Source organism: Synchytrium microbalum, assembly GCF_006535985.1.
Source record: "Synchytrium microbalum strain JEL517 chromosome Unknown SmJEL517_scf0006, whole genome shotgun sequence".
Classification (NCBI taxonomy): Eukaryota; Fungi; Chytridiomycota; class Chytridiomycetes; order Synchytriales; family Synchytriaceae; genus Synchytrium; species Synchytrium microbalum.
In genome coordinates this window covers 425,358-452,671 of record NW_022158355.1, presented here as the reverse complement: position 1 = coordinate 452,671, position 27,314 = coordinate 425,358, and the positions used below count along the sequence as shown (strand labels likewise).

Below are 27,314 nucleotides of genomic sequence, written 5' to 3'. Positions count from 1 at the left end.
CAACATGAGCCGGCAAGCAAACCTTGGAACGCCTACTCACGCGTACGCAATTTACAATAATCTATCAATGTAAAGACATGTCGAATCTCTCAAAAGTAGTGTCTCATTTCGTCTAAATTTAGTGTTTATTTCCATTTTCAAATTCTTGTAGGCGATTCCTTAAGCCATTATCCCATTTATAGTTTATTGACTCATCTTTTCAATCAGTAACTCTACTACCGAAGGATCGGCAAGCGTCGAAGTGTCACCTAAGACTGCTCTTATTCTTTCTGGATCACCCAAATCGGCTTTGGTAACTTCCAATGCCGCGATCTTTCGCAACACCCTATTGATTTGATCAGATTTATCAGAAGACTGATTGATACGATATAAGATGCATTGCATAGCTTACCTCCTCATAATCTTTCCACTTCGCGTCTTGGGAAGATCAGGTGTAACAATCACACGTCGTGGTGACGCGAATGGACCAATGGTCGTTCGTACTTGAGCTGCGAGACTCTTTGCGAGGTCAGTGGATCCTCCAGCGTGATGTGATTTTGGTGTACAGAAGCAAACCAGTGCTTGTCTATGAATACGAGCGAGCAGTGAGCAAACAACGTCAGCGTAGGACTTGGAAGACTAGACTCACCCAGTCACATCATCTGGGATTCCAACGACAGCTGCTTCAGCACAACCAGGGTGAGCCACAAGTGCACTTTCAATCTCAGCTGTACTCATACGATGACCAGATACGTTGATGACATCTACAACTCAGTATGTAAGTTGCCGGGAAGCAAAAGAAATCATATGCCAAAACGATCATACCATCAACACGGCCACGAATCCAGTAGTATCCATCATGATCTCGAGAAACACCATCACCAGTGAAGTAGTAACTGCGGTGTTATACAACCGTTTAGAATGTGAGCCAAAAAAAATTCAATCATAGCGCTTCATACCCTCTGTAAGGCTTCATGTACACATCCAAGTAACGAGAATGGTTTCCATACACAGTCCTCGCAATACTTGGGAAGATACTCTTGATAGCCAACACACCAGTAGCTTCACCCTCTAACTCAACCCCGGTAGTAGGCTCCAGAATGACTGGCTCAATACCAAAGAATGGCAGAGTAGCGGACCCAGGTTTGACAGAGTGAGATCCAGGTAGCGGTGTAAGTATGATGGATCCAGTTTCAGTTTGCCAGTATGTGTCGACCACGGCTGCTTTGCCTCGACCGACCATGTTGTAGTACCAGAGCCAGGCATCAGGGTTGATTGGTTCACCGACGGATCCAATGACTCGTAGTGAGGAGAGGTCGTATGGCGTTACCATGTCGTCGCCGAAACGGCGAAGAGCACGGATGGCGGTTGGAGCAGTGTAGAATTGTGTCAACTAGATTCAAAAAAAAGCGATTAAATAAACCATCGCAAAAGAGCGTCGTGTCGCGCTGTGAATGTTTGTACCTTGTGGTCTTGAATACATTGCCTGTGAAAATACAAATTTGTCAGACAACGGCACGAAAGAAGCAAACACATTAAGGACACGAACGTTTCTTACCAGTATCGGGAAGCATTAGGGTAAGTTGGAATTGATTCAAAGATGAACGTGGTGACTCCACAAGCCAATGGACCGTAGACAATGTACTAAAGCTCAAATTTGAGCAAAAAAATAACAGGAAGAGAAATGAAACAGGAATTGATCTTACAGAATGACCAGTAATCCACCTAACAAATCTCATAGTTTAGATCCATTACCGTGTACAAGTGGCCTTGCATATTTTACGTACCCAACATCAGCCATACAAGCGTGACGATCTCCTTCATGCAGATCAAAGATATATTTGACTGTAGCAGTAACTCCCAACAAGTAACCACCTGTTGTATGAACGACACCCTTTGGCTTTCCTGTACTTCCTGATGTATAACTATAGGTAGATAGATCTCAGGTTTGGGTCATTATGACGTCGCACCAATGTATGATACATACAGCATGAAAAGTGGATCTTCAGGGTCCATACGTTCGGGTGGACACACTGGACGTTGTTCATCAGTCTCAACGTGCCAGTATACATCTCTGTCGGGCATCATTGGTACATCGGGGTTTCCAGTTCGTTGATATACAATGACGTTCTAGTGTACATTATGATGAGTATTGATGACATTTGGCCAGATGTCGATAGATTTGATTGGTAAGGTTGCTTACTCGAACCGAAGGGCATTCTTTGAGCGCTTCGTCTGCGATTTTTTTCAGATGGACTGTCTTGCCTCCACGTCTACCTTCATCCGCTGTGACAAGGATACCAGATTGAGCATCCTGCATACGATCACGAAGTGCTTATTTGAATATTGAGAGTTGGTTAGACTAGGGGTTTGTCGTGGCGATGAGAAAACATCAAGCGTAAGTTACCATCTGCCGAGAAACCACCAAACACCACCTATACGATCGACATGATGAATCGGTATTAGTGGATTTGGACGAAAAAGATCTCTGTCCCTCCCTCCTCGGTCGAAAACTTACCGAGTGTACAGCACCAATACGAGTACAAGCAAGCATAGCAACAGCTGCTTCTGGAACCATAGGCAAGTATATAGCAACGGAATCTCCTTTTTTGACACCAAACTTTTTCAGTACGTTGGCAAACTTGCAAACTTCTGCAAGCAGCTGCTTGTAAGTCATCGTCTCGACATTTCCTGGTTCATCAGCTTCCCAAATGATGGCGACCTATGATATACACAAGTCGAATTGTAAACGTAAATGAATGTAAAGCCTCTCAATTTTGATCTTGTTTTCAAAAATGGTGTGGCCCCAATATCTTACTCGATTTGGTTCCTTGATTGCGTGTCGGTCAACACAGTTGTAACTGACGTTCAGGAGACCACCCTGGAACCACGCGATATCACCGTCTTGGAAGGATCTATAGGTAATCAAAGGATCAACGCTGGCTTCAAGACACTTGAAACGAAGAGATGTGCCCGAGGCTTTCTCAAAAAGAGGGATGCGCCAAAGATTTTGGCACAAAAGTCACAATCATGTGTCAAATTATCAATGTGATCATAATTGATAATAAAAGCCTGCGTTTGCAAACATTTGTGACGTGGCGCTCGTCGTCTTCAAACCAACACCATTCCATGCAGCAAACACCCAATCAACTTTGCCAAGATTGATGCAAAACATACCCAGAGCGGACAGTATCAAATGGTCTCTGCCAGTCAAGTAGTTCATTGGCTAGCTAAAAAACGTTCCAAGCAAAAATGTGAGTTTGTGAAACTCGAAAACAAATGCAGGCTAGACAGCATACTCTGCCCCAAAATGCATCGGGATCTTTGATGGATTCATTATACATCTTATGGTATGTTTCCATATTGGGAACGTAAGGAGTGGGCGATAATGTTGGAGCGTTGAAGACAGCGCCGGATTTGTCTTCCTCATTGAGGACATTGGTCATATCCAGATCATCGGTCGTCATGTTTGGGTATCAATATGGTATTCTTCCTCGTTCTGCTGCCTCTACTGCCTGAGCTACAAATGATTCAACCTCGAACCTCTTCGTTGAAACTTTTTGCGCAGACCAAGCTCCCCTGTTTCACAGGACAGACTCAGCACCCTTTTGGACTTAAGACGCTCTTTCAAAGGAAGTAAGGCCATTGGAACGTGCGAATACGAATGCTGTCGCTTGCAGGCACGGAACTCGAGCAACCGCTGCTGCTTATTGCGTTAAACCCGTGCCTTCGGATTTACGGTTTGATGTTCAAAAATTTTACTATGCCGCAGACCAGATCCTAGCTTCAAAACACCTTATTGAAGTGTCTGAACCGGGATTTCACCACACAATTCGTCTTTGTGTCTACGCAATTACCAGAATCAGGCCTTTATATGATTTCAGCAGCATTTAAATACCAAAACTACGATTCACGAATCCAGAATAGGGGATTTTAAAGTGCTTCAGCAGTTAAATACTCGTAGATCATTCTAGCTCCACCCACAGTCATACAGGTGAAACTGGCATACATAGTAGTGATACCAAGCGTCGATCCTAGAGAAGCCATATTGATAGAAGCCACGACGAAGAGAGATGCATTTACCCAAGATCCGGTAATGATCAGAGCTTTAGTGACTGGTGAGAGACAGTCTGCGACAGTTGCCCCCAGTGCGAGTTGAATCGTGCCCATCATTATGTAGTCGATCTATATCAAATAGACAATCAATATGGTTGGATATGACCTTCAAAGTGTCAAGAAAGTGCGAAGAAAGAAATTCATTCCCTGTATCCAGGCTAGAACTAACAAACGGTTGGTGCAACACCCCAATGTGCGATGCTCAAATGTCGTGGGCAAAACCACCATTCCACCATATAAACAGAGCGACCGTTCATGAATGAACTCGCAGCTACTAGCGCTGCATTCTATTCATCTTACTAACTGCATCACTCTTCCTCATCTACACTTACATGGCCCTTCAAAAACAACGATCGTGACTTAATTGGACCATATGGTTCAGTAGGTTTCATTTTTGAAATAACCCAGCCCATGCAGATAGCAAGCTGGAGCTCCAGCAAGCCAGAGATAAGGAGCTCATTCTTCTTTACAACCCTTCCAGACATTTTTTCGTTTGCGTAAACAAGTAACACCAAGCGTGACAAACGAAGGGTTTAGCAATAGGAGCGTCGAATGGTGGTGGTCTAGAGCGCGATCTAGAGACTTGCGAAACTCATTTGACGCGTTTCATAAGACAATCGGTCAATCGTCAACTGTGAATGATGTTTATGTATAAAGGGTATGTGATCCACTGTGTGGTTTATATACATTATGTGGGTACAATTCGCTTCTGTCCTGCATTCAATATTTGAATCATCGTAGTAGCCTGTTCTTGCTCATTTTGTTCCTAATGATCCCACAATCAGCAACAAAAAAAATTCCAAAAGTCCATCAAGGGTGTAAGCACACGTACTCGTAAGTCTTGATCCTTTGTTCTCCAGCCGTTACAAAGTTTTGCAAACGTGCACGGAAATCCGTTTGAAGAATCAAATCATCATCCAGAATCTCCTCGTCGTCTTGATCAAGTAGATTCTGCACGTCCTTGATCATTCTCTCATATGATTGAGCCACAAGTGCAGTGGCATAATTCCTTTGTCAACGTGGGGAAGGTTTTAGTGCAACATGGCAGTCTAATGCATATAAATGCCAATCCTTTACCCGATTCGTTGATACAAGAAATCCTCATCTCTAAAATGCAATACTTTACGTTTCCGTTCACCCACAACTTTTGACGCCTGTCCGGTCTTGTTCTGATGTGCTGCATCAAGGAATGAAGATGATGGTGACGCGCGTGGAGTAGGCCGTTTATAAGTTGGTCGTGGATCACCACCTAATTCTTCTGGCAAATGATCCAACACCAAATCCTTGGCTACCTCATGAGCCCATGTCTTGAAGCTCTCTATAAATTCCGTATGCGAATGAAACCTTTGTAACGCGTCCATGGGTTTGTTTCGTTCATTCTCTCTAAATTTTCTAGCAATCTAAATGGTGAAAGGCTTGTGTCAGTCTGTGCAGACGTAGAGTTTACCGTTCTATGGCAACAATTTCAAGTGGTTCAACCTTTGCTGCTTGAATCTTTAGCTCAGCTCTACATTCTTCTTCCAGTTCTTCTGGTAGACCTTTGATGTTGCAGACGAGGATTTTTTGTATCTGCTGTTGAAGTGAAGGTAAATCTGTCCAATTGGAATACAACAGAGCCTGCTCATATTTATACGTATCAAATTTTGTGTCCAAGAAGTTCAAACCAACATAGCGACACGTACTTGCATACGAAGACGTTGTATAATCTCCAAGAACTCGCTCTTGTTTCTCAAATTGGGAGGAATCGAATCTTCAGCTTCCAGTTCTCGAGCCATAGCGAGCAGAGTTATTGGACTCCTTAGATCCTTGTCAGTGGCATTTCCCCAGATATCTATCACAGAGCCAAACGAGAAGCGATATCGTACGTATTCATCCGGTATAACGAGACGGTTCTCCTTGAATCTTTTGTACTCGTGAGAATCTAATGGGACAATAAACGAGACAATGAGGTCTAAACCCTTCAAATGATAGGTACGAGTCGAGATATTACCTCGCAATGCTTTGAACTCCAAGATGAAGAATTCCTGCTGATCATCAGGTGAGCCCGAGTATCTTCCAGCAAAGTCTATTGCTCGACGATCAGTATCGTTGCTCAAAAGGTAATGATATAGTAGTCGACAACACTGAACGTCTTGAGGAATGTATTCCCAAGACGCCATGACAGATCTAAAGTGGGGGTTGGTTTAGGGGGTCGTAATGAAGTGTAGCATATAAATAGCATCGCAGTCCAAATTGCTTCACTTCATCTTTACAAAATGGTTCATATACACAAACGTTTGCGGAAGTTGATGTTGGTGTTTTCAGCGAGTGAGGACACTTGATTCAGTAACTACACCACATTCTTACCCAGAATGAGAGCCCATTTCGTCATCCTATAAGGACAACCGTGTCAAAACCTCTGTTAAAACCCAACAACAAAAACACTTCCTGAAAAACGCACAGCAGTCAACGTGTCAAGCAAGGCCCACGAGGATGCTGATCTCGAATAACTCAGTACTTGACGTCACGTAGTCTCTTGTCTATCATATGACGTGCAATCGTCCCGTTTCTAAGAAGCGAAGTCGCGATACGAGCGCACTGTTCAACCCCTCAAGCTCGGCAGTCCCCAGCGCCTGGCAGACAGTTCTACAAGCTTATTCGTCTTTATTTCGCATTATTCACAATACACAGTTATTTACGGAATGTATGGGTCAGCCTCAATATTTCTCGACAGCAGCTATTAGTTTGGCCAAGTCACCAATTATCGTTTTACCAAACCGAACAATCTTTGATTTCGTGTTTAAAACTTCGATGGACTGTGTCAAGGCAGAGTAGCGTACAGCAAATGGTCGCTCCAAGGATAGTGAGTAATCCCTTTGTGAGAAACAGTAGGTGAGAAAGTGATCGAGCGATTCCTTAACGGGCACTCTTACTTTACTAGTTCTTTCATATCACTGAAGGACTCGGCAACATAGTAGACAGGTTGATATTCCGTAATGCTGTGGAAAGTGAATAACATGTGAATTCCGTGACTAGCAGGAACATCAGCTTTTTTCCTCCTTATTGCTTACGGGTACTTTTGCACTGCAGTCTTCAATGGATCAAAGGGTCGTTTCTCAGGCTTGTCTGTCAAGCAGTACTACACAGGCATGAATAGTCAGACTTGAAAAGCAGACCCGCTTCAGTTGCCTCCAACTCAACTCACTTCAAGTTCACCGAAACTGGAAAGCAAACCAGCTCCAAACGCCTTGACTTCATCACCTTGTCGACAGAGTCCAAATTCAACAGTAAACCAGTATATCGTTGCTAGCTTGTTAATATCCTAATTGTGGCGAATACACAGTTACTTTGCTGCGTGAGACTGAAGCATATAGTCATGCTGCCTACTTCATCTGTAGCTCCGAGACTAGCCAGTCCAATTTCCTACTCTTGCTATCGTCAGCGACACTCTCCACAACATCCATATAGCGACAACCACAAATGTAACGTACTTGAGAAAAGTCGGCAAAGTCAGGGTCTGCATATAGAGGTACGTGGCCAAGGAGTTCGTGACACACGTCTGTGCAGATTGGAAGCAACCAGTCAGGCGATACAAAAAGGCTGGACCATCTTTGCGTTCAAAAGGAAGAAGCATGATTACCTGGTTCAGGGGTGTAGAAAGGCTGGGATGTGTGACGCATGTACTGCGTCGAGTTGAAAACTCTGAACGCAAGCGAATTTAAGAAATCACGTGAAGATAAAAGACCTATTTTAGAATAGACGTTCAGGATACCTATAACCGAAAACCCAATTCCCAACATCAGCTCACCCATAACAGGCCTTAACGTCCAGCCAGTGCAATCTTTCAAAAAGTTTGAGACATCCTCCAATTGAGGAATGTTGTCATTTCGATATCCACAGTTTTGAACCAGTAACTTTGAGGATTGAAAAGCAATATTAGAGCTACTCTGAGCTTTGAGTGGATTGTTCAAGCAATTAAATGACTCACAGGGAGTACGTATTGCACCTCTCTTACGGCATGAGTTGGGTATAGCTTTGTAAGCCCATCAAAAATCACGCCCCATGTCTTGACTTCATCTGGAGTGTATTCAATATGGGGAAGTTTGCCTCCATGTCGAAACTCTCGAGCTAATCTCGTTATCTCTGCTCGTCGTTCCCTGACCAAATGGTGCAAACCATATAGTTGGGATCTGTCAAAGCTTGGTAAAGTTTCATATCCTGATACCTGTATTTGAGGTCCTTGAATCCAGGATGATCAGCATCCAATTCCTAGCATGATACAAGAAGTCAGCCAACACAACGTTCGTCAAGTTTTTTTTTGTCGATGGTCCCCCCTACCGCGCCGTAAGAGAGCACACGATCGGCGAATTGATCCAGGTCTGTAATCTTGCGAGGAAACCATGGAACTCCGAGAGTAGCTAAAAATCGAGAAGTCAGGATTCGAACGTCACAACAAAGTTCTCTAACCGCATGACTTCCAGACCAGGTAACGGTCAGCAGACATACTTGTCTCGGAATCTTTGGATCCAGAGGACACTACTTTGACGCCCTTGACACAATCTTTGAGTTTGGTCACGACATTGTCAACTTCACGTGAATCAGCGGCTACGAAATCGACAACAAAGTCATATTCTCCTCGATTCCGAGAAGGACGAGATTCAATCGAAGTCAAAGAGACATTCAATCTTCTGATCTCGAAAAGTACGTCGTCCAATGACCCAACTTTATCTGAGATGGAAAACCAGAGCGTCGTTGGTTGTTGAGCAATTTTGGCTTCATTCGTAGCAGATCCAGCACTATTTATACTATTACTATTCCATCGTAACGTAGATCCAATGGGTCGAGAAAATCGGGTTTGTGGAAGAAGAGATCCAAATGTTTGGCTCGAAAGGAGAATGCTATGAGGTGGTCTCCTTGATATTAGTCTTGAAATTCCCCATATAACCATGCCGGTTTTGGTTTGCAATGTACAATTGTAGGCACTGATCTGTGTGAAAATTGGCGATTACTGATGAAGTATGAAGTTTGGATTTAGAACGGGCTGAGAACGAGAAACTATGAAAGGGAAGACTGTACCATACTGTATTTGCTACCTGAGAGTGCAATGAGCGTGGTTATCACGTGAATACCGCCTCAATCGCGTCGTAGATCCTTAGCTGGGTTGATTTGGTTTCGCGAGGCGAAGAAATCAAGGAATACAAGACGAGAACTGCTCGAACTACACATATGTATTACTGTACGTGATTGAAAACTAACTGGTTTGCTTGGTGTGCAATGAGATCTATTCAGTTGATTTTGGTTTTTACTCAAAACTAGAACTAGTTCTGGCCAGACCTCTCCTCTTTGACTTCGACCTGAAAGCTAGTAAGTAGTAAAGCTAGGGCAGTTACGTCGTAATCCATACAAGAGCCATTCGCTCTTGACCACCAGCTTCAAGGGTCAGTGTCAGTCATCGTTGGTCATTGGAGCCAAGCCAGAACGAACAAGCTAGATGAAGCATGTAGACCCCTCTCAGAAAATTTATGACTAATATATAGAGGTACCACAATTGTGACAAGGTCCTTAGTTTGACTCACCAAAGCCTAAGCTACTTAAACAAGAGCAACCCAATTCTACTCCACACACAAAGTTTTCAAGCTCTTAATACTACTCACTCACCAACACAAAAACCTTACAAGCTCTCATAACAAACTTCCCAACTCGCACGCAAATCTTTGATAATAATCTCTGCTCAAATGGCCGTCACCGCTGATACTACTGCTCATGAGGTTGCTCATGAACATACTAAGGAGAATCACGAAGTCTCACGCACCATTGTCATTGCCATCGATTCTTCAGCTCATGCTGAATATGCGTTTCAATGGGCTATCGATGTGAGTACAATCTGATCCAAACTTCCCTACAGTTGCTGGCGTGGATGCTGACAGCTTATCAGCACTTTTTACTTACACAACTCCTTTCCTTTCGTAGAATATCATCAAGCCAGAGTCTGATGAAGTCATCTTACTCAACTGCCGACCTCTGCCCCCAGCACCTGGTGCATTCGAATTTGCCAGTAAGTGTTGATATCTTCGAACCTAATACTGACGCGGTTGACTCACCCGAGGTTTCTGCGATGACTAGCCAACGACTATGGATTACAAGAATACGAAACCAAGATGAAGGAGGCTGCCCATACTCTATTGAAGCAATACGGTGCCAAGTTAGCCCAGGCTCATGTAAGTTATGATGATTCAAGCTAAAAATCGCAGTGCCAACCGACTTCACCTTGTAGATACAATGCAAGGCTATTGCTATTCAAGGGGATGCCCGAGACTCAGTTAGTCGCAAGGTCGAGGAAGTGAATGCTGGTCTTCTGATATTGGGATCTCGAGGCCTTGGCCCAGTGAAAAGAACCGTCATGGTATGTAATCAAAGCCTGTTTTCTCGTTAAAGTAACAATGTTCTTACAACAGTCCAACTTTCTAGGGCTCTGTAAGCGACTATCTCGTCCATCATGTACATTGCCCAGTTCTTGTGGTCCGAGACATCAAGGAACATACCAAGGCATCAACTGCCGTTGACGCCAAGGCCGTCCCAGTTGCTAAAGCTGCTCCAGCTGCAGTCAAGGCTTGATTCCTCTCCTAAACCATTGTAGACGTCGTAATCTGTTACAATTGCCCATTTGAAATAAATGATTTGATTTAGTAATGAAAGAAATCAGAATGATATTGCGACTCATTGTTTGATACCAGGTTTGATGCGAGATACGTCGTATGCCTCAACTTCAATTACTATCACACTGAACGTTGACGTTGTTCAATGTCCATGTGAAAGAGAATCAGTAGAGCCGAGTTAAAAGAATGAGCTGGATATATGCTGATGTAGCTGATCGTCCTATACTGGAAGAGTTGGCTGTAGTTCCTCATGCCAGGTATGCCAAAAGCTCAACGAAACCAAGAATTGAATTTCAGTGCTTTCTACCAGCTCTACCATTGTCAGACTATGTGGAACAGATGCATTCGTTAGTAAACTGCAGTATTTGTATGGAGGCCATCGTTGGATCTACCCTTTGTCTATCGTAAACGAGCGTACCGACCAACATCAATCTTTTGCGCGTTTTGAAGCTAACTTCCAAACATCCAATTCGATTTTAGGATATCCCAGACGGTCATTCAAGCTCCACCGCAATCTAGACCATTTTCTTCTTCGTCCTGTGGTGCTCGTAATCGTCGTCCACCTACTCCATCATCGCCGTCAAGCTATGCGCCTCAACTACGCCCACTACGACGGGAGAGTCCATCTTCGGCAGCAGGACGATATGGTGGCCTGCTGAGTCCTGTATCTGGTGGAACTACTCCGATCAATCCAAAGTCTCGCAACTATCGACTGAATGGATTTATGGTTTGACCCACCTCGCAAACATGTGTATTTTATGTTTCTGACATGTAACTAAACGCATTGCTAGTCCAAGATTGAGGATCTGACCAAATCTCCTTCTGATGAAGGTCTGCCATCACTCACAAGCCCCAAATCTGAAAGACCATCCTCGTCAACTGGCAGAAGGCCAAAGTCATCATCGGGCTTTCTCTTCCAAACTACAAACAAGGGTAAGAAAAAGAGCGCTCCAACACCTCTATTTCGTGTGGATGCCAGCAACAGTAATAAAAAGGCCACTCCAACACTTCTATTTGGTATGGATGACGCCGGTTCTAGAGTAAATACACCTATAAATAAAGTTGCTATGTCTCCGCCCTCGGGCTTCAAGTACACTCCCAACATTCTCTATACCCAAAATGATGATGACTTGCTGACGGATGAAACTGTATATGATCAAATAAGTAATCCTCGATACATGGATGCTATTGGTACGGGTGTTGGTGATGAGACAGTCAAATCACCATCACCTTCTCAATACTCTGGTGGGAACGCTATGGAACCCGTGCTCATGCAATCACGACCTTCTACTGCATCAATAACAGCAGCAACACTACCATCCGCGTTTCAGTATCATCCTCGTCGTCTTACTACGGAACTTGACAAAGACGACCAGTGTGATGATGGCGAACGTGTCACTAAAAACATTTATGCAAATCAGGTTGAACGTTTGTTGAAGCAGCAGCAACATCAACAGTTTGAAGGAGATGAGACTGCTAAATGGGAGGCAGCGTATACAGAAGATGCTTTGAATGCGGGGAGATTGCCTGACGAGCAAATATAAGAGGAATGTGAGGGTGGATTCTATTGATAGTCTGCAAAAGACATTGAATTGTAATGAGTGGATCTTTCAGAAAGTAATGAGTACTTGTTAAACTTTTATTTTCCTCTATTATTAATGTCGTTCTTGTATATATACACGTATTTACACTCGTTTCAGTATCTGTCTATCTTTCTGGAAGCGCAACAGTATCCATATCATCGCGGCAGCGAGTGTCATTCCACCAGCATAAAATATAGCTGGATAGTAATTAGGAACTCCGTTAACAGTGAACTTGTCTATGATGATTCCAGCCAAAGGAGCTCCCATGAAGTTACCGACGAGCATCGGCAGATTGAGAACCGCAAACAGGAAAGGCAGTTTCTGAAGTCCAAAAGCTTCAGCCACCACTACCGGCAGCAAACTCACAAGTCCGCCTTGCACAAAGCCGTTAAACTATTAGAAAGGAAAGTCAATGGTGTGGCATGTGAGCGCAAGAATAATTAAAACAAGACGTGGCTTACCACGCTGAAGCCCATAGTATTCGCGTAGCTGGTTGCGGTTCCCCATACAGACAAGACTGCAATGGCACTCGAAGTACAACAAAACAACATCATGTTGAATCTGCCTAGCATGTCTGCACCAATTCCTATAAGAATTCGACCAAACAGTCCTGACAAATTATACATGGAGAGACAGAAAGCGCCCTGTACAATGAGAAATGACGTGTGAGTCACGCTTTTGATGTGGATATATTTTCAAACTGCGATCAATTGCGTACCTGTTGGGGAGTCGCTCCGAGGGAGACTGCAAACAAGGGTATATATGCCAACGGCACTAAAAAGCCACAGCTCTGTAGGAATTGCTGAAGACATAGCAAAAACACTTTGGAGTCTTTAAGGTCCCTCCAATCCTAGCGTCGAATGTGGTTTTAGCAATTTAGAGATTCCATAATGAAAAAGAAAAGGGCTAACATTTTTGGAAGACTTCTTGGATGGCGGTATCCTTTGTTTCATTAAAAACGATGCTGACATCAATACAGCTGCCAAAATCGAAGTCCTGTTAGCGGAACTCAACTCCAAAACCTGCGACTTTTTTTCCCCTCAATCTTACAGAAATTGAGAAGGGCGATGACTCGCAATGTCCAGTGACTTCCAAGTGTATCTAGCAAATATTGAATCAGAAGAGACTTGGTTAAGCCCCCAAGCCCTGTGCCCTGTAGAAACAAAGCTGTATTAATAACAAACATACATTCATCCAGCGCCAACCATAACAACTTTGAATGCCTACAGCTACAGCGATTCCAGTAGCGAGTCCCCGCTTCTTGTCAAACCACTGAGCAGGCAATGTAGCGCCCGGAAAATAGCAAAGTGCGGTCCCCACGGCACTCAGGAACCCTTGCGTCAGCAAAATAATAGAATATTGGTTTGCGAAACTTGCTGCCAATAGAGCAAGACCACCAATAGTAGCTCCGAGACGAACAGAGAATGCATATCCAAATCTTTGGATGACAAAGGCTACCGGAATCGCACAAAGCTAGAGGAGAGTCAGGCTTAATGCATAACAATAATCATTTGACGTTTCACTGAAAGTGATAATTCTTTGACGCTGACGGTGATGATACCAGTCAACAGTTGGACTTACGCTAACACCTCCAGTTTGAGCAGAACCAATTAGTGCCAACAATGGATTCGATTCTAGACCTTCAGCAACATAGTATCGCTGCCAGACGCCATAGCTCTGCGTATCTCCCCAAATCATCACATGAATGGCGAATCCCGCAAGAACTACACCCCACGCTGCGTATAACGTAGGATTAGGCAGAGATACTAGAGCATACATGACGACTTTTCTTGTCATGACTTGGGCATTGCCTTACCTATAAGTCGAAGAGTTAGAAAGAGATCCTAAGCAAATTTAATAGTTGCGACTATGACGATTTGGTCATGGCCTTACCTGTAAGTCCTCCATCAGGCGGGCCTTCGAGCACAGTAGATGGTGCTAAACTCTTTTGATCCAAGTTCACCACTTCCTCTACAATCGGAACCGCAATAGTAGTCTCATCCTTTTGATCAGCAGTTTTAGCCTTCCATGGTATCCAATTCGGTCTTCTCCTGGTTGAAAGTGGCATGGATTTGGCTTGAATGTCGTCCTCGTTTTGCAGCCCATTGTGGTCACCGTTCGGTGTAAGAGTTGTTATATTGGATACTAGAGTCAAGTCAGAGCTGAGATCAACCTCCTCGTCGTCTCCTATAGGTGCCATGGTTCAATGACGTCGGGTTTCGCCAAAAAAATCGATTCGTGGAAAAAGATAGGTTGAAACGTGACAAGGGCAAAGTGGTTAAGGCCGCTAATTGTAAGAAGATAGATGATTTTTGAGTGCGATTTATAGCATTTCGCTGGACCAGAGACTCAGAACTTGACGTGAACTATCTAGATTTTCTTAAGAGCGGCCATTTTGTTTGAAGATCTTACACCAACATTGATTCGAACATGGACTACACGCCATGTGAATACTTAGCTTTGTGATTATGTTTGCAATTGGTATTTTCTTGAAATCGCTGTCGTAACGATCCACTCAACTTACAATTCTGTTTGAAATCTCTATTTTACATTTTTATAAAGGGCAGACCCAAGTTACGATGCCTACGCCTTCGTGGCAAACCCAAATATATGATACATGAAATCCTTCCTCTCTGCTTCTTCATCTAACGGTATTATCTCCACGTTACCCCATCCATCCATCTCCTCAATCATCTCGTCCAAGTTTCGATCTATTCTACATCCGTTTGCACATAAACTCCATAGTGGTGCAATCCACAACTGCGAAAATCGACCGTTGGGATCTGGATGTCGAATATGTTCGATAAATACTAGTTTTCCTCCCGGTTTCAACAGGCGTTGCAGTGATTTTAGGGTCCTACGAGGTCGGTGCACACTACACAGAGTCAGCGTTGAGATAATCGTATCGAATTCGCCGTCCATGAGACGTCCCTTGTCAATGGCGTCTTCTATGGTGTCCACCACAGTTGTTGCCCTATCGGCGGACAATCCAGCTCTCCAGCATGCAGCTTCTATATACACCTTCATAGAGTTGTTGGGCTCTAAGCAAACCATAGATGATACGTTTGCACTCTTTATGTGCATCATGTCATGACCCTAGACAAAAAAACGAGCAACTTCAGTCCTATGCCATATGTCTGACATCCTTTTAACGTACCATTCCGCTTCCCACATCTAGCACTCTTCCCGTAACATTGTCTCTAAACAGCTCAGCCTAGCATCGACTAGATCAGGTCGGGTTGACAAAAAACGTTTTCATAGAAACTGGCATTGAGTCGTACCTTGCACCGTCGCATTAGCTGGTTCGAGTTAGAAATTTGTGCCCATTGACTGGTAAGAAAGAAGTAGTAAATATTTACTGAGTTGACTTCGTTCTGCAGCATGAACAACCAAACAAATGTTGTTTTGGTTGCTAACCTCCAAACGTTGAACCAGTATCGTTCTGTATACGAGCTCCAGTACAAGGACGAAAAGTCTCCAGTGACCTATGTTTGAGTGCAAAAAAAATTGGACACAGTGTTGGTAAAGGTCGACAAAGACGCCTTTTTCTCGTTACGCATACCAAGAATCGTTCCAAGCAATGAGCTACAGCGCCAATTCCGCAACGAATCCAAAATGGAAGCAATGTTATGATTGTGATTAGATGCTGCAGCAAGCCCATCTCGTGGTCTCCTTGGCCTCTGCGAGCTGTTATCGATCTGTGATACAAAAGAAAATATGGAATTGTGCGATGTGATTTGGACAGTAGAGCTTTTGGATGGGTAATATCAACGTGTCATAGCCTCGTGCATCCAGCTCTTTACAATTCGCCACTGTTCCCAAACGGTGAGAGGTCGTGTTCCACGCGAGATCATATTATTATAAACATAAAGGCCAAAAGTATGGTGCTTATGAGACCAAACACGTCCAGCGCGTTGATATTCGAGTTACTTGTCGTAGTTGTGTTGCTAGTGTTGGTATTATTCACTTTCAGAGGGGTTTGACCATACCAGCCAGTAGGAAACGATAATGATGGTTGTGTCCCGCACGTCAAATTAAGTGTAGCCAGCGGTACAGATGCGATAGATCCCAGCAGGAAGATGTCCGAGTACTATATCAAAGTGTTGGTTTCAGCAAAAAAAGCCTATCGTTGGCAGCAGATCCTCACACCTTTTGAGCGACGTCAGCCCTGCCCACTGAACACGGTGTACAAAGATTCAAGCCGTACGCCGACCGTAGCTGAGAATACACCTGTGACGTAACCAAGTCCTAATAAACCGGAAAAGTCAGGACAAACTACCTCTCCAAAGCTTCAAGATTTGTAGCAACTCACCAGCTGCCCCCAGTCCATGTTTGACGCAGCACCATAATTAGCTTTTTCAAGCATAACAGCATCATTAACGACACAGTATACCCCATTATACTGCGAGCAAATCAACGAATTGGCTCCAGCCAGCAGATCTATCATTGACTGAAGATTCCTTCCGTTGGGAAGGTTTGCTCGATTCCCCTGTAAGATTGCAGCGACACATTCCTGCGTGCTATTATTTTGTACGTTGGTCACTTTGGCTTCTGTTGGTACACCTCGTACTGGGTAAAAGAGAGTTTGGTCTGAAGAGCATGCTGTAGCTGCACTAGATACAACATTCTTCAAAGCTCCACTACAGGTTAATTGTGCGATTGGGGTACATATTTTATCCAGTAACGTTGCGTTCTGTGGTCCCAGTTTCGTGACGGTGAGTTCGGCAAAGTACCCAAGACCACATGCAACAGCTAGTTGATGAACTCAGTGAGAAGCACTTCAATAGGGCAATAGCAATAGTAAATGCTGCAAAGAGAGCATAGAGCTCGTTTCTTACCAGCATCAGCCAATGGCTGTCGCAATGCAGCTTGACACGTCTGTGATATTGTAGACTGCCACCGAAGATTTGTCCTGGCTATGAGGTAATCGATAAATGATACATTGGAAGCACTCTCGGGCCAAGGAAAGGCAGGTTCAGTCCTGGCGGAAGTCGTTGTGTTCGTTGTACTGTTTTGGGCGTTGATGGAGCTGATAAAGCTCAGGAAAGTGATCAGCAACCTAGCAACTGTAAGCCGCATTTCGATCTAAAAAGTGAAATCGTTAACATTCAGTATGTAACCGCTCAGTGAAGTGTCAAAAACGTACCCTTCACTGTCCCTATTGCAAGTGGCGGTGGTGCAACTTCCCAAAGGCCAAAGAAAAGGGTCGCTAAATCTTGTATGAGACCAGCTACAATGTAACGATTATTATAATTCACTTGCCAGCTCTCGTTGCTATGATGTAGGTCAACTTGACCTAGCTGTAGCAGGAAAGGTGAAAAGCGGAAGTCGCAAGGAATCGTGACAACATCCAGTTGCTCGACACAGATCAGCAGATCAGTATTGCTAAACGTATTGTGGCGCTTACAGATGTACTTTCAGTCAGTATTTGAAGCCGTACCATTCTTTATGAGAGGTTCTAAGTACGTCTACATATGAAGAAATCATTTACAACCATTTACAATATATACGCTTTAACAAAAGCTTTTTACAAATCTTCAGCATCGTCTATAAGCAGATCATTCTGCAGCCTTGTTTCAATATCATCATCTTCACAAACAACATCTTCAAAGTCTTCCTCTTGATTAGCAACAATAGTTGAGGGTATAACACGTGGTGACTTGCTGGCGTTGAATTGTGGGCGTTCCGTTACGGATAAGGTGGCAGTCTTTACCGCGTCGACGATCGGCGCAGCTATTAAGGTCACCTCGTCATCAGAGCCAAAGATCTCAGGATAGCGTTCTATGCAGTACATCAACCATAGACCTCCACCACCACCTTGGTTCCCTGAAGAGGAGACGGAGGCGATAGCCAGATCTTGCAGAGGGTCTTCGCTTCTAAATATGTTGGGCCCAAAAACAACTGTCAAGTTGTATGGTGTCATGAGATTATCTGATGATTGTTTAGATACGGCATGGAGCAAGAAAAAGATTGCCTTTAATAAGACACGGCTTGCGGGTGGCAGACTCGGTATAACGTTTGTGCGGATATAAATAGGGGCAGCAGCGTGCCCGAGAGCTGATTTCAACACCAAATATGAGGTTAGTTTCCATAACTCTCATACAGGACACAATTTTACTTACTTGAGAGAATCTTGAGAGAGTGGTAATGAGAAGCAGGAAAGATTGGCTGACTCAATTCTCGAAAAAACATCTTGATCAATACACACGGTAGATGCACATCATCGCACAAAGATGACAAGTCGACCTTCTCTCCTCTCTCGTATAGGACTTTTATGTCTTTCAGTCTTTGTGAGGAAGGGGAGCGCCGGAAGAGTCCTTCCGTCTTCAAATCTAGAAGTTCGTTTTAGACAAAGGACATTAGATTAACCACCGGAACTTACTGTCATCACGCCGTATATATGCTATACAGTCTGAAATCACAAGTGGCACTCCCAATTCACCGTCCTTGCCCATCATATCTTCTAGTCTGGCACCAAAGTAGCGTTTTGGTCCAAGTAACTGTTTTGGCTTCATCAAAGATGACGACTCTTTTGGTTCAAACTTTACATTAGCACTATTTGAAGACGTTTGCGGTTAGCTATTGAATGACTGGCAACGGTCAGTTGACTGCACTCGCTCTCGAACCACATCCGGTATAATCAGTTGCTTGATAGGAATGAGAGTTTCCAGCTGAGTGAGATTATGTACAGATATGACCTTCTTGAAGAATTTGGGACTAATGACTGTTCCCATTACTTGCAAAAGCAACTACAAACATGAAAAGAGTTGTTTAGATCCAATACATCTCTATGCACCCCACAAGGCAAACATCTTCACCTTGGTCAGCATATTAGGATGCACAATATAGAGATTTTTTAGATTCTTTCGGTATCTAACCACAATAAAATCGTCAATTTGCATCATCAAACTGCCAGGTCAGGGCGTTGTTGACTCACTTTCTTCCAAGTTGCTTATATGCACTATAAAACCATGTCATTGGTGGCTGATACGAAGCTCCAGACGAAAACAGCACGACCGCATAATCACTCTCTACAAACTGGTCGAGTCTGTCCTTGATCAAGCTATTTGGGCGAAAGTAGGCTATAGGGTCAGTACTCGAAGACAGGCGTCTCGAAGACAGGATCAAGCATCTGACAATGATCAAAGTTCATTGAGAATATGGCGACACTCACGCGAGCAAACGATCATAATTGGCATGCTTGGGATTTGGTAAGTAGCAACCGTATATTGCTAGTAGGGGGCGTGATTCAAAGTCGACACCTACAAAAAGACACTCAAATTCAGCATTCAGGGAAGATGTTGACATGATCTGCATGTTCTTCTATTCAAAATGCCCTACTCCATCCTCCCACACAAACGCGCTTTTCTGTAATCTTTACCTGATTCGAGTATAAGCCTTTTCGCCACCAGCTCCTGCAGATCCTCATCGGTGACGTCGCCAGTGCTCCTAGTTGGGCTGACCACCATAGCTTATTTCTTACTTGGAAGCCTGCTGCAGTGGTTTTTTTCAGACGATGAGTTTGCCTGCGACTCTGGTCGACGCATCCCAGGTTGGGATAGAAGAAGAACACGTACATTCTATTTATGAGAAGATAGCTCCTCACTTTTCAGACACGAGATATAAGGTTTTGTAGTTGAATCTTGTCGAAATTCCATCCAAGATCTAACACCTTTTTTTTGTGCTAGCCATGGCCTGTAGTTGACGCTTTCTTGAAGTACGCAATGAAGCTACACCATGGAATTTTCTTTGAAGTCACGTTTCTAACACGTTTTTCATGCCCTCAAAGAGACCTGCCAGATGGAATGTGTGGTCTAGGTTTGTGACTTGGAGAGGAGACACTAGCCGAATTTTTTGTGCTGATTTCCATCTCTTCAAGATATTGGCTGTGGGAATGGCAAGTACATGGGTGTCAACCCCAACATCTTTATTGTTGGTTCAGACAGGTAACATTTTCCTAACAGGATGTCATGGCTGTCTGGATCCATGAAGCAAGAATAAAGTCTTGATTCTCACAATACTACTCTACATAGGAGTCCATCACTATGTGGCATCGCTGCATCAAAGGGCCATTCATGTGTCGTTGCAGACACACTCGCACTTCCACATCCTTCATCACGCTTTGTACGTTAGCGCGATAAAAAGCATTATGGTATCCACAACGAATGCTTCTTCTCAAAAGTCTTGTTTCTACCATTAGGACTTTTGTCTAAGCATCGCAGTTATCCACCACCTGCACACACCTGAACGTCGCCTACGTGCCATAAAGGAAATGTTTAGGTATGTAGCCAGCGATATCATCCTTCCAATTGAATCCATTCTCGTGCTCCAAAAAACGAATCATTACAATTCCAGGATCCTAAAACCAGGTGGTAAAGCCCTAATCTTCGTATGGGCTCTCGAACAGGAAACCAAATACCGGACATTTGAAGGACAAGATGTTCTTGTACCTTGGAATCTTCCAAAGAGATACGGTGGTGCACGGACGTTAGAGAATGCAGTAGCTGATAATGTCGTGCTAGAGACTGATAAGATCTATCAGAGGTACTACCACATGTTTGTCAAGGGGGAATTAGAAGGTCTCATTACGCAAGCATGTCCAGATGCTATTCTAGAGTCCGGGTACCAGAGAGATAACTGGTATTGCATGGCAACAAAGGTTGGGTAGTGCTCGTTTCTTAGAATTGGAAAACTGATTGTACAAGAGATGCTATATGTAGATTTTAATTTGTTATACTTATACAAAGAATATTGTTTAGATACATAAAAAATTGCATTTTTCTCGATAACCAAGTGGCTTTTAGTTCGATCCCTTAAGGAAATTCATGAGTCGTGCCGGCTGACTACTTGGTACACGAGCCTTTGAGGCAGGTCTTGCCGGGGCGATAGGCGGTCTAGATGATCCACCCTATAAGACATTGTTCAACACACAAGTCAGAGCAGAGAAAACAACCGCAGTAACAGATTTGCTGATTCAAACCTGTTTGGAGGTATCACTACGAGCACTGACTTGGAAGGCCATAGCACGTCTCGCCCCTCTAGAATTCCCACCACCATCATCTTGACCCAGCTTCCCAAACCCTTTCTCTTTCTTGCCATCAAGTTCAACCGGTTGGTAGGACGATTGTCTGGCCGCTGCTAGAGCTGGTGACATCTACAAACCAACATCATCGTTCAGGTCCATGTTTGAAAGATCTCCCATATTTGTTTCAAACATGCACACTTACATAAGTCCCATTTTGAAACGAGGATGCGCCCAACTTGGGTCTCTGCGAAGGTACATTACGATTACGTATAATGGTCAGCACGTCAAAGTTGGGTAGAGGAGGAGCATCGTCTCTTCCAGCTCGAGGTGCATCGTCATTATCTGTACCAACCATCCCACCCAGGCCAAGACTACTCTGTCTGTGACGACGAGAACTCTTATCAATCTTCTTCTTGGGAGCACTATCCATCTCAGAATCAGCTTCTTCACCATCGTCCATATCACCCAAAGTAGAGAATTTATATTTGGGTCTCACATTCGACTTGTGTGGTGGTGCTGATTTCCTGTCTGGCTCCTAGAAAATCGTTTGAAAATAAAAATTTCGTCAGTCACTTAAACCAAAAACAGGAAACAAAATTCCGAATGTCATACTTCTGATTCGACTGACAGACTACGTCTCATTGCACTATTATAACTCAGTGTACTACCAGTGCGGATTAGTTCAGCTCGTATCATAGTGGCTGTTGAAACTTTAACATCCGCTCCTTCATCCTCTTCACCAGACTCGGAATCCAACTCGGAGGATTCTTGAAAGACAGCAGCAAATGCTGCAGTTTCCGGATTTTTTGCTGCAATCGCCAAAAGAAGTGAGCGAGCCAAGTATACACAAGATACAACACCTCGTTGCAACAATAACTCACCTAGTTTGAAAAGAGCTGATCCGTCATCTTCCAAACTACGATGGTGTCCTCGTTTACGATGACGAGCCTTGAATCGACGAATATCCTCGTCCGTATCTGAATCTGTATTAAACCCAATATCACGATCATCACCACCACGATCTCGTCGTCTTCTTTTAGACATTCCGCCAGCAGTAACATCTTCTAATAATGTGTCCACGGCCTTCTTGTCTGCGGCATCCATTTGTTGCCTATTGGCGAAAAAAAGTAGAGTAATAGTAGTCAATACAAGAGTATCACATTATCACACATTCCATAAAGCACGATGTTATTTAAAGGGACGATTTACATACCGATGCAATTCAACAACAGCCGAAAAATCCTCAATAACGTCATCATCACCACTCAATGGTCCGATATCTTGATCTTCAACATCTCCATCTACACCACCAGCTCCTTTAAATCCATCTTCTTCATCTTCAGAAGCTTCAGCATCAATAAACATGGACTTTTGTTCAACCTTTTTCAAAACCATTGGTTTATTAAAGATGGCATCCCAGCCAGTTGTTGCAGACGCATCCGTCTTGAGTTGTGAAGCAGGTATCAACAAAACCTCATCATCACCACCATCAGGTCGTGAATCTGATGCATTAGCATCCTCATCTTCGTCACTAGAATCTTCCGAGCTAGAGTTACTAGACTCATCACTGGAGTCACTATCCGACTCTATGATTCGTCTTCGTCGACGAGTGCCAAATCCAGCTGGCATTTCGTCGTCCCTGTCGAGACTGGTCACATCAGTTTTATCTGGAGATTCATCACTTTCCTTTACACCATTGGCATCACCATTGGACGAATCACCATTGTGACCACCGCCAGACATATGATTGTTGTCATCATTCTGAGGTATATCAGCCTGTTCAGCATCAGCTGCTGGTTGTGTTAGGAATCGTCCAGAGAGCAAATCCATTATATCTTCTTCTCTACTATCGTTCATGGCATCGAGTGACTGTTGCTTTATAGGTTGAGATTCAAACTTGCCCGACAGCAAATCGAATATATTATCATCTCTATTTGAATTAGAGTCTCCAGCATCGGGAGCTCTAACTGGCGGTGACGGGAATTTGCCAGACAAAAGACCAAATATTTCTTCATTGTTGGCTGCTTCTCCTTCTTCGTCATTATCTTTGGATATAGTCAAATCGTTAGCTCCTTCAGGTTTAAAGAAACGATCCAAAGCACCAGGCTTTGCCAGTCGCGTGGGTTTGAAGATGGGCTTTAGACGCTGAGTAGGCTGTACTATAGGTGCTTGAGTTGGAGCAGTATCGATTTCTGGTTCATAATTTTGTGCCAATGGAGTGGGTGGTCGTAAGAGCTGAGAATCAGAGGGCATGTTTTCTTGAGTCATGTTTGCCAACAATCTAAAAAGAGTTGAAGGACGTCAAATAGTTTTCTTTTGTGGCTTTGATTCATATTTGCTAGTTATAGATTTACCCATATGGCCGGTTATCATCATCGAAAGCAAAGTCATAGCGCGCAGACAGAGATCCAAACAACTCCATCTACGTCGCATTAGAATCAGTGATGAGGTTGTTTTCCTGCTTTTTTTGTTGCTCCATGACATAAGGTACCTGAGAATCAAGCGTTCCATCATCAGCACCATCATTGATAAGACCTCCATCGTCAGCCTATTGATATTCTGCGGTAAGTGGCGGTGATAAGGTCAATGTTTTTTCGCATTTCATACCCCATCAGGTTGGTCCTCATCCACAGACATCTTGTCATCCATTTCAGCAGTGTCCTCCAGATTCTCTCCAACGTTGTCATCATCTTCATGGTCATCGGTCACATCATGTAGCTGTATGTCCGGATATAGGGCATCGCCGTCATTCTAGGGTGAGTGCAGGACGCGAAAAAGAACGTCATTTGAGTTCACATTTGATGCCTACTAGGCAAACTTGCTTACCGGTCCTTCTATTCGAGCTTTCTTTGCATCTGGTTCTTGACCTTCAATACCTTCAGCAGCAGGTGCAACGACTCCACCAGCAGCTACTGCTGCTTGAAGAAGGGCCTTCTCTTCCTCTTCTCGTTGTCTTTCAGCTTCTCGTTCAAGACGTCGAGCTTCTTTGGCGGCTCTTCTAGATTCAGCCAAGGCTAGCCGATTCTGTTCTTCAGTTACAAGTTGAACCTTGATCTGATTTTTTGCAAGCTGAAATAAGGCAGCACTTCTAGCTGCACGATCTGCGTTTGGATTATGAGGCTGTATAAATGGCAGTATTCGTGGAGCTTGTGGTGTCTTTGGTCTGATTCGCTGATTACTTTCATCCAACAATTCGACTATCTCCAATTCAATATCTTCGTCATCGTCGTCATTCTCAGCTCGTTCACCTATGAGACGTGACACATTTTCGTTATGTCTGGCAATGGCAGCTGCTTCAGATATCGGAACTACTTTATCAAATGACAAGTCAAGCTGGTTTTTGGCTTGCGGTTTACGTTTAGCTGGTGTCTTCATGAAACTAGGAGATGCTGGATTTGATACTATTCTCGGAGACTTGCCACCAGCGGGTGATGGTAGTCTGGCGCCTAATAAACCTCGAGCAGGTGTTGTTGGTTTTGATGAGAATTTTTGCTGCATTAACTTTGGCGACGTTGGTGCAGATGTTGTGAGGTTGTTGGATGCGTCTCCTTCCGCCACTCCTTCCATTCCTATTATAATGTTTGGTGCATGAGGGTTTTTGAAACCGAATCCTTGTTGATCTGGCAAAACACTAGAGAAAGCCTCAACATCGTAAATTCCAGAGTCACTAGTTTGAAACAGATTAGAAATAGAGATCAAAAGATGATATGATTGTGAAAACGTCAATGTGAAAACTTACTCTGGGACTGACATTCCCAACTTGGTAAGCAACGACTTGAAGTTGAGGGACGGCTTCTTAATGTGTGGTTCATAATAAATATCTAGTTTACGTGTAAATTAGCATCACTCTGGCTTTGTCTGTTCGAAACGAAAAGCCTCACTCCGCTCAGCACGTTGTTTAGCAGCCTTCATTTCCTTCAACGCCTTTATAGTAGCCTTGCGCTGCTTTTTATTCAGCTTGAGTGATTCAATAGCACCTTCACCATCAGCATCATGTCTATGTTTCTTAAGCGTTTTTGGTTTTGTACTAGGTATGACTTCTTGACCGTCCGAGTCTAGCACTGCATCATCGTCTTCAGATTCAGATTGATCTGAAGATGGTTTACTTGAAGCTGGTTTACCAGCGGATTGTGGTTGACGCATTGGTGATGATAAATTACGTGGCGATTTACGACTAGGTGATGATGGCTTGTGTTTGGGAGATGAGTTCCATGATGAGCTATTTAGGTTTGACATAGATGGCATTGACTGTTTAATACGATCGGGGAACATCATATCTGATAGTTCATTGTCTTGCTGACCGACTCGATCGTCTTCGTCATCATCGTCGTCGTGGTTTATAAGTTTCATAGGTGCGTCATCAAGAGGCTTCTCCAGCGGTTGATCATCATCTTCAGGATATGCTAAAGTAGAGATCTGACGCCTTGTGTCGTCTGATTCGACATCAGGTAGGTTGTCATCGTCATCTTCCTCCCCCTCACGTTGATGACCATCTGGACTGCCATTCCTTGATGAATGGTTGCCAGTTGCATCATTTTCCTGTATCTCGTCATCATCACTATCTGGATCGATTATACTTGCACGTGCCTTTGTATTATCCATAAGACCACCATCATCGTCTACTGGTCGCAGCACTAGTTCTTTGTCCGTTCGTTCTGATTTCTCTGGTAGATCTGGTTCATCTAATTTATCTAGTTTGCGACGTCCATAAGTTATTGCTGCTCTTTTGATGGGCAGCTCTGGTTCCATTATTACTGAGCTGAATTTGAATTTGGTTGATTTTGGGAGGATTTTGTGTGGGGTATTGGAGGCTACGTAGTGTTGTCGATTGCTTTCTAGACGATAGAAATTACAGTAATGGAACAGCACAATTTGGATAATGCTCTATCACCCTCCTCTCAGTGTCAGATTCGAGTTTTGTCACGTACAAGCCAAGGTGAAGAAGATCAAGCATCTCAACTGCATTTGAATCGATGAACGCGTTAAGCTACTCAAATTTTGATTTTATTGTCTGAATTGTTTGTAAACGGGTCGTAATCTATACGCTACTTACATTTGTTCGCCTGACAATCTGAAAACTCAATTGTTACAAACATGCAGCAGAAAAGTCGTTCCTAAGCGCAAATAGACCGATCTCGTTGACAGTTGTGGTCGATCCGGACTCATAATCTTGATGCCGACACTCTGTTTCGGTTTTTAGATGGGCTGAGGGGGTCATCTCGAATAATTCACCGGGGGCCCAAGCAAAGATTGAATCAAATGCTGGAGAGTTTCATGTAGATGGCTTCTAATAACAAAATACGGCCTAATTTGACTCCAGTTTCCTCATCTCAGTCCTCTAGGCCGATAGTGCGATTGCCTGAAGGTGAGCTTCGATCGACATTTTTGCCAACCAACGTGATTTTTAACACATTTTGACATAGGGCTGGATGCCGAAACCTTAGAGGCCATACGCGCCGCCTGGGCTATTAAAGGAGTCGGTGGGTGTCACTGTTTGTCAATACTGAGCGAACGTTATAGCTGATGCTTGTGGTTTTCATCGCAGAGGCACGCCGAGCTTCAACGCCACTTTCAGACTCTCCGAAAGACGTCCCAACAACACCAACAAGTGATTTACGCCAAACCGGGACAGAGCCAAATACAATATGGGGTCTAGCCACGAAACTTTCAATGGGATCGTTAAACCAAAAGGAACGCAAACGTTCAGAGGATTCCGTGTCGATAACTTCATCCTTGACTGGTATACAGTCAACCACGGGAGACTTTGCTAAGGGAACATCAACTTTATCCGTTGGAGCACCTTCCTTAGCTAGTTCGACCACATCGTTGGTATGTTGGGTTGGGCTGAAGCACGCTGTGCAACGATTTCTTTGAACATCCATATTCATTGACATTTCAATATAGCCATCAATACAAGAGTTGCCACTGACTTCACCAGTTACCCCGCTTCTGCTGGATCAGCTGACAAAGACGCCC

General features: G+C 43.8%; 5 protein-coding genes across 5 annotated transcripts; 1 reads left to right on the top strand and 4 right to left on the bottom strand.

Annotated features, from left to right (window-relative positions):
- Window positions 1-183: 183 nt before the first annotated feature.
- On the bottom strand, window positions 184-3,446 carry SmJEL517_g01790 (acetate---CoA ligase; the record flags this gene model as incomplete). Its single annotated transcript, XM_031167718.1, has 16 exons — window positions 184-325; window positions 392-565; window positions 629-743; window positions 805-875; window positions 939-1,372; window positions 1,444-1,465; window positions 1,538-1,623; window positions 1,686-1,704; window positions 1,767-1,904; window positions 1,967-2,109; window positions 2,183-2,313; window positions 2,387-2,414; window positions 2,498-2,701; window positions 2,798-2,894; window positions 3,157-3,209; window positions 3,279-3,446. The coding sequence occupies 16 exons, from the start codon at window positions 3,444-3,446 to the stop codon at window positions 184-186; spliced, it is 2,025 nt and encodes a 674-aa protein (XP_031026383.1).
- A 3,345-nt stretch (window positions 3,447-6,791) lies between these two features.
- On the bottom strand, window positions 6,792-9,022 carry SmJEL517_g01789 (uncharacterized protein; the record flags this gene model as incomplete). The annotated part of the gene is made up of 12 exons (XM_031167717.1): window positions 6,792-6,948; window positions 7,008-7,073; window positions 7,146-7,213; window positions 7,280-7,396; window positions 7,462-7,497; window positions 7,566-7,633; window positions 7,715-7,819; window positions 7,883-7,988; window positions 8,063-8,231; window positions 8,300-8,343; window positions 8,413-8,492; window positions 8,581-9,022. The coding sequence occupies 12 exons, from the start codon at window positions 9,020-9,022 to the stop codon at window positions 6,792-6,794; spliced, it is 1,458 nt and encodes a 485-aa protein (XP_031026304.1).
- Window positions 9,023-12,415: 3,393 nt separating this feature from the next.
- On the bottom strand, window positions 12,416-14,513 carry SmJEL517_g01788 (uncharacterized protein; the record flags this gene model as incomplete). The annotated part of the gene is made up of 8 exons (XM_031167716.1): window positions 12,416-12,706; window positions 12,775-12,957; window positions 13,032-13,163; window positions 13,225-13,292; window positions 13,364-13,466; window positions 13,541-13,786; window positions 13,895-14,124; window positions 14,207-14,513. 8 exons carry the CDS (start codon window positions 14,511-14,513, stop codon window positions 12,416-12,418), a joined length of 1,560 nt encoding a protein of 519 aa, XP_031026395.1.
- Window positions 14,514-17,840: 3,327 nt separating this feature from the next.
- Window positions 17,841-19,782, bottom strand: SmJEL517_g01787 (uncharacterized protein; the record flags this gene model as incomplete). Its single annotated transcript, XM_031167715.1, has 8 exons — window positions 17,841-18,370; window positions 18,436-18,645; window positions 18,696-18,868; window positions 18,923-19,062; window positions 19,132-19,186; window positions 19,251-19,376; window positions 19,488-19,575; window positions 19,695-19,782. 8 exons carry the CDS (start codon window positions 19,780-19,782, stop codon window positions 17,841-17,843), a joined length of 1,410 nt encoding a protein of 469 aa, XP_031026302.1.
- A 47-nt stretch (window positions 19,783-19,829) lies between these two features.
- SmJEL517_g01786 (uncharacterized protein) lies at window positions 19,830-20,981 on the top strand (the record flags this gene model as incomplete). Its single annotated transcript, XM_031167714.1, has 7 exons — window positions 19,830-19,940; window positions 20,002-20,030; window positions 20,103-20,131; window positions 20,193-20,259; window positions 20,347-20,437; window positions 20,514-20,593; window positions 20,669-20,981. 7 exons carry the CDS (start codon window positions 19,830-19,832, stop codon window positions 20,979-20,981), a joined length of 720 nt encoding a protein of 239 aa, XP_031026303.1.
- Between the last annotated feature and the right edge of the window lie 6,333 nt (window positions 20,982-27,314).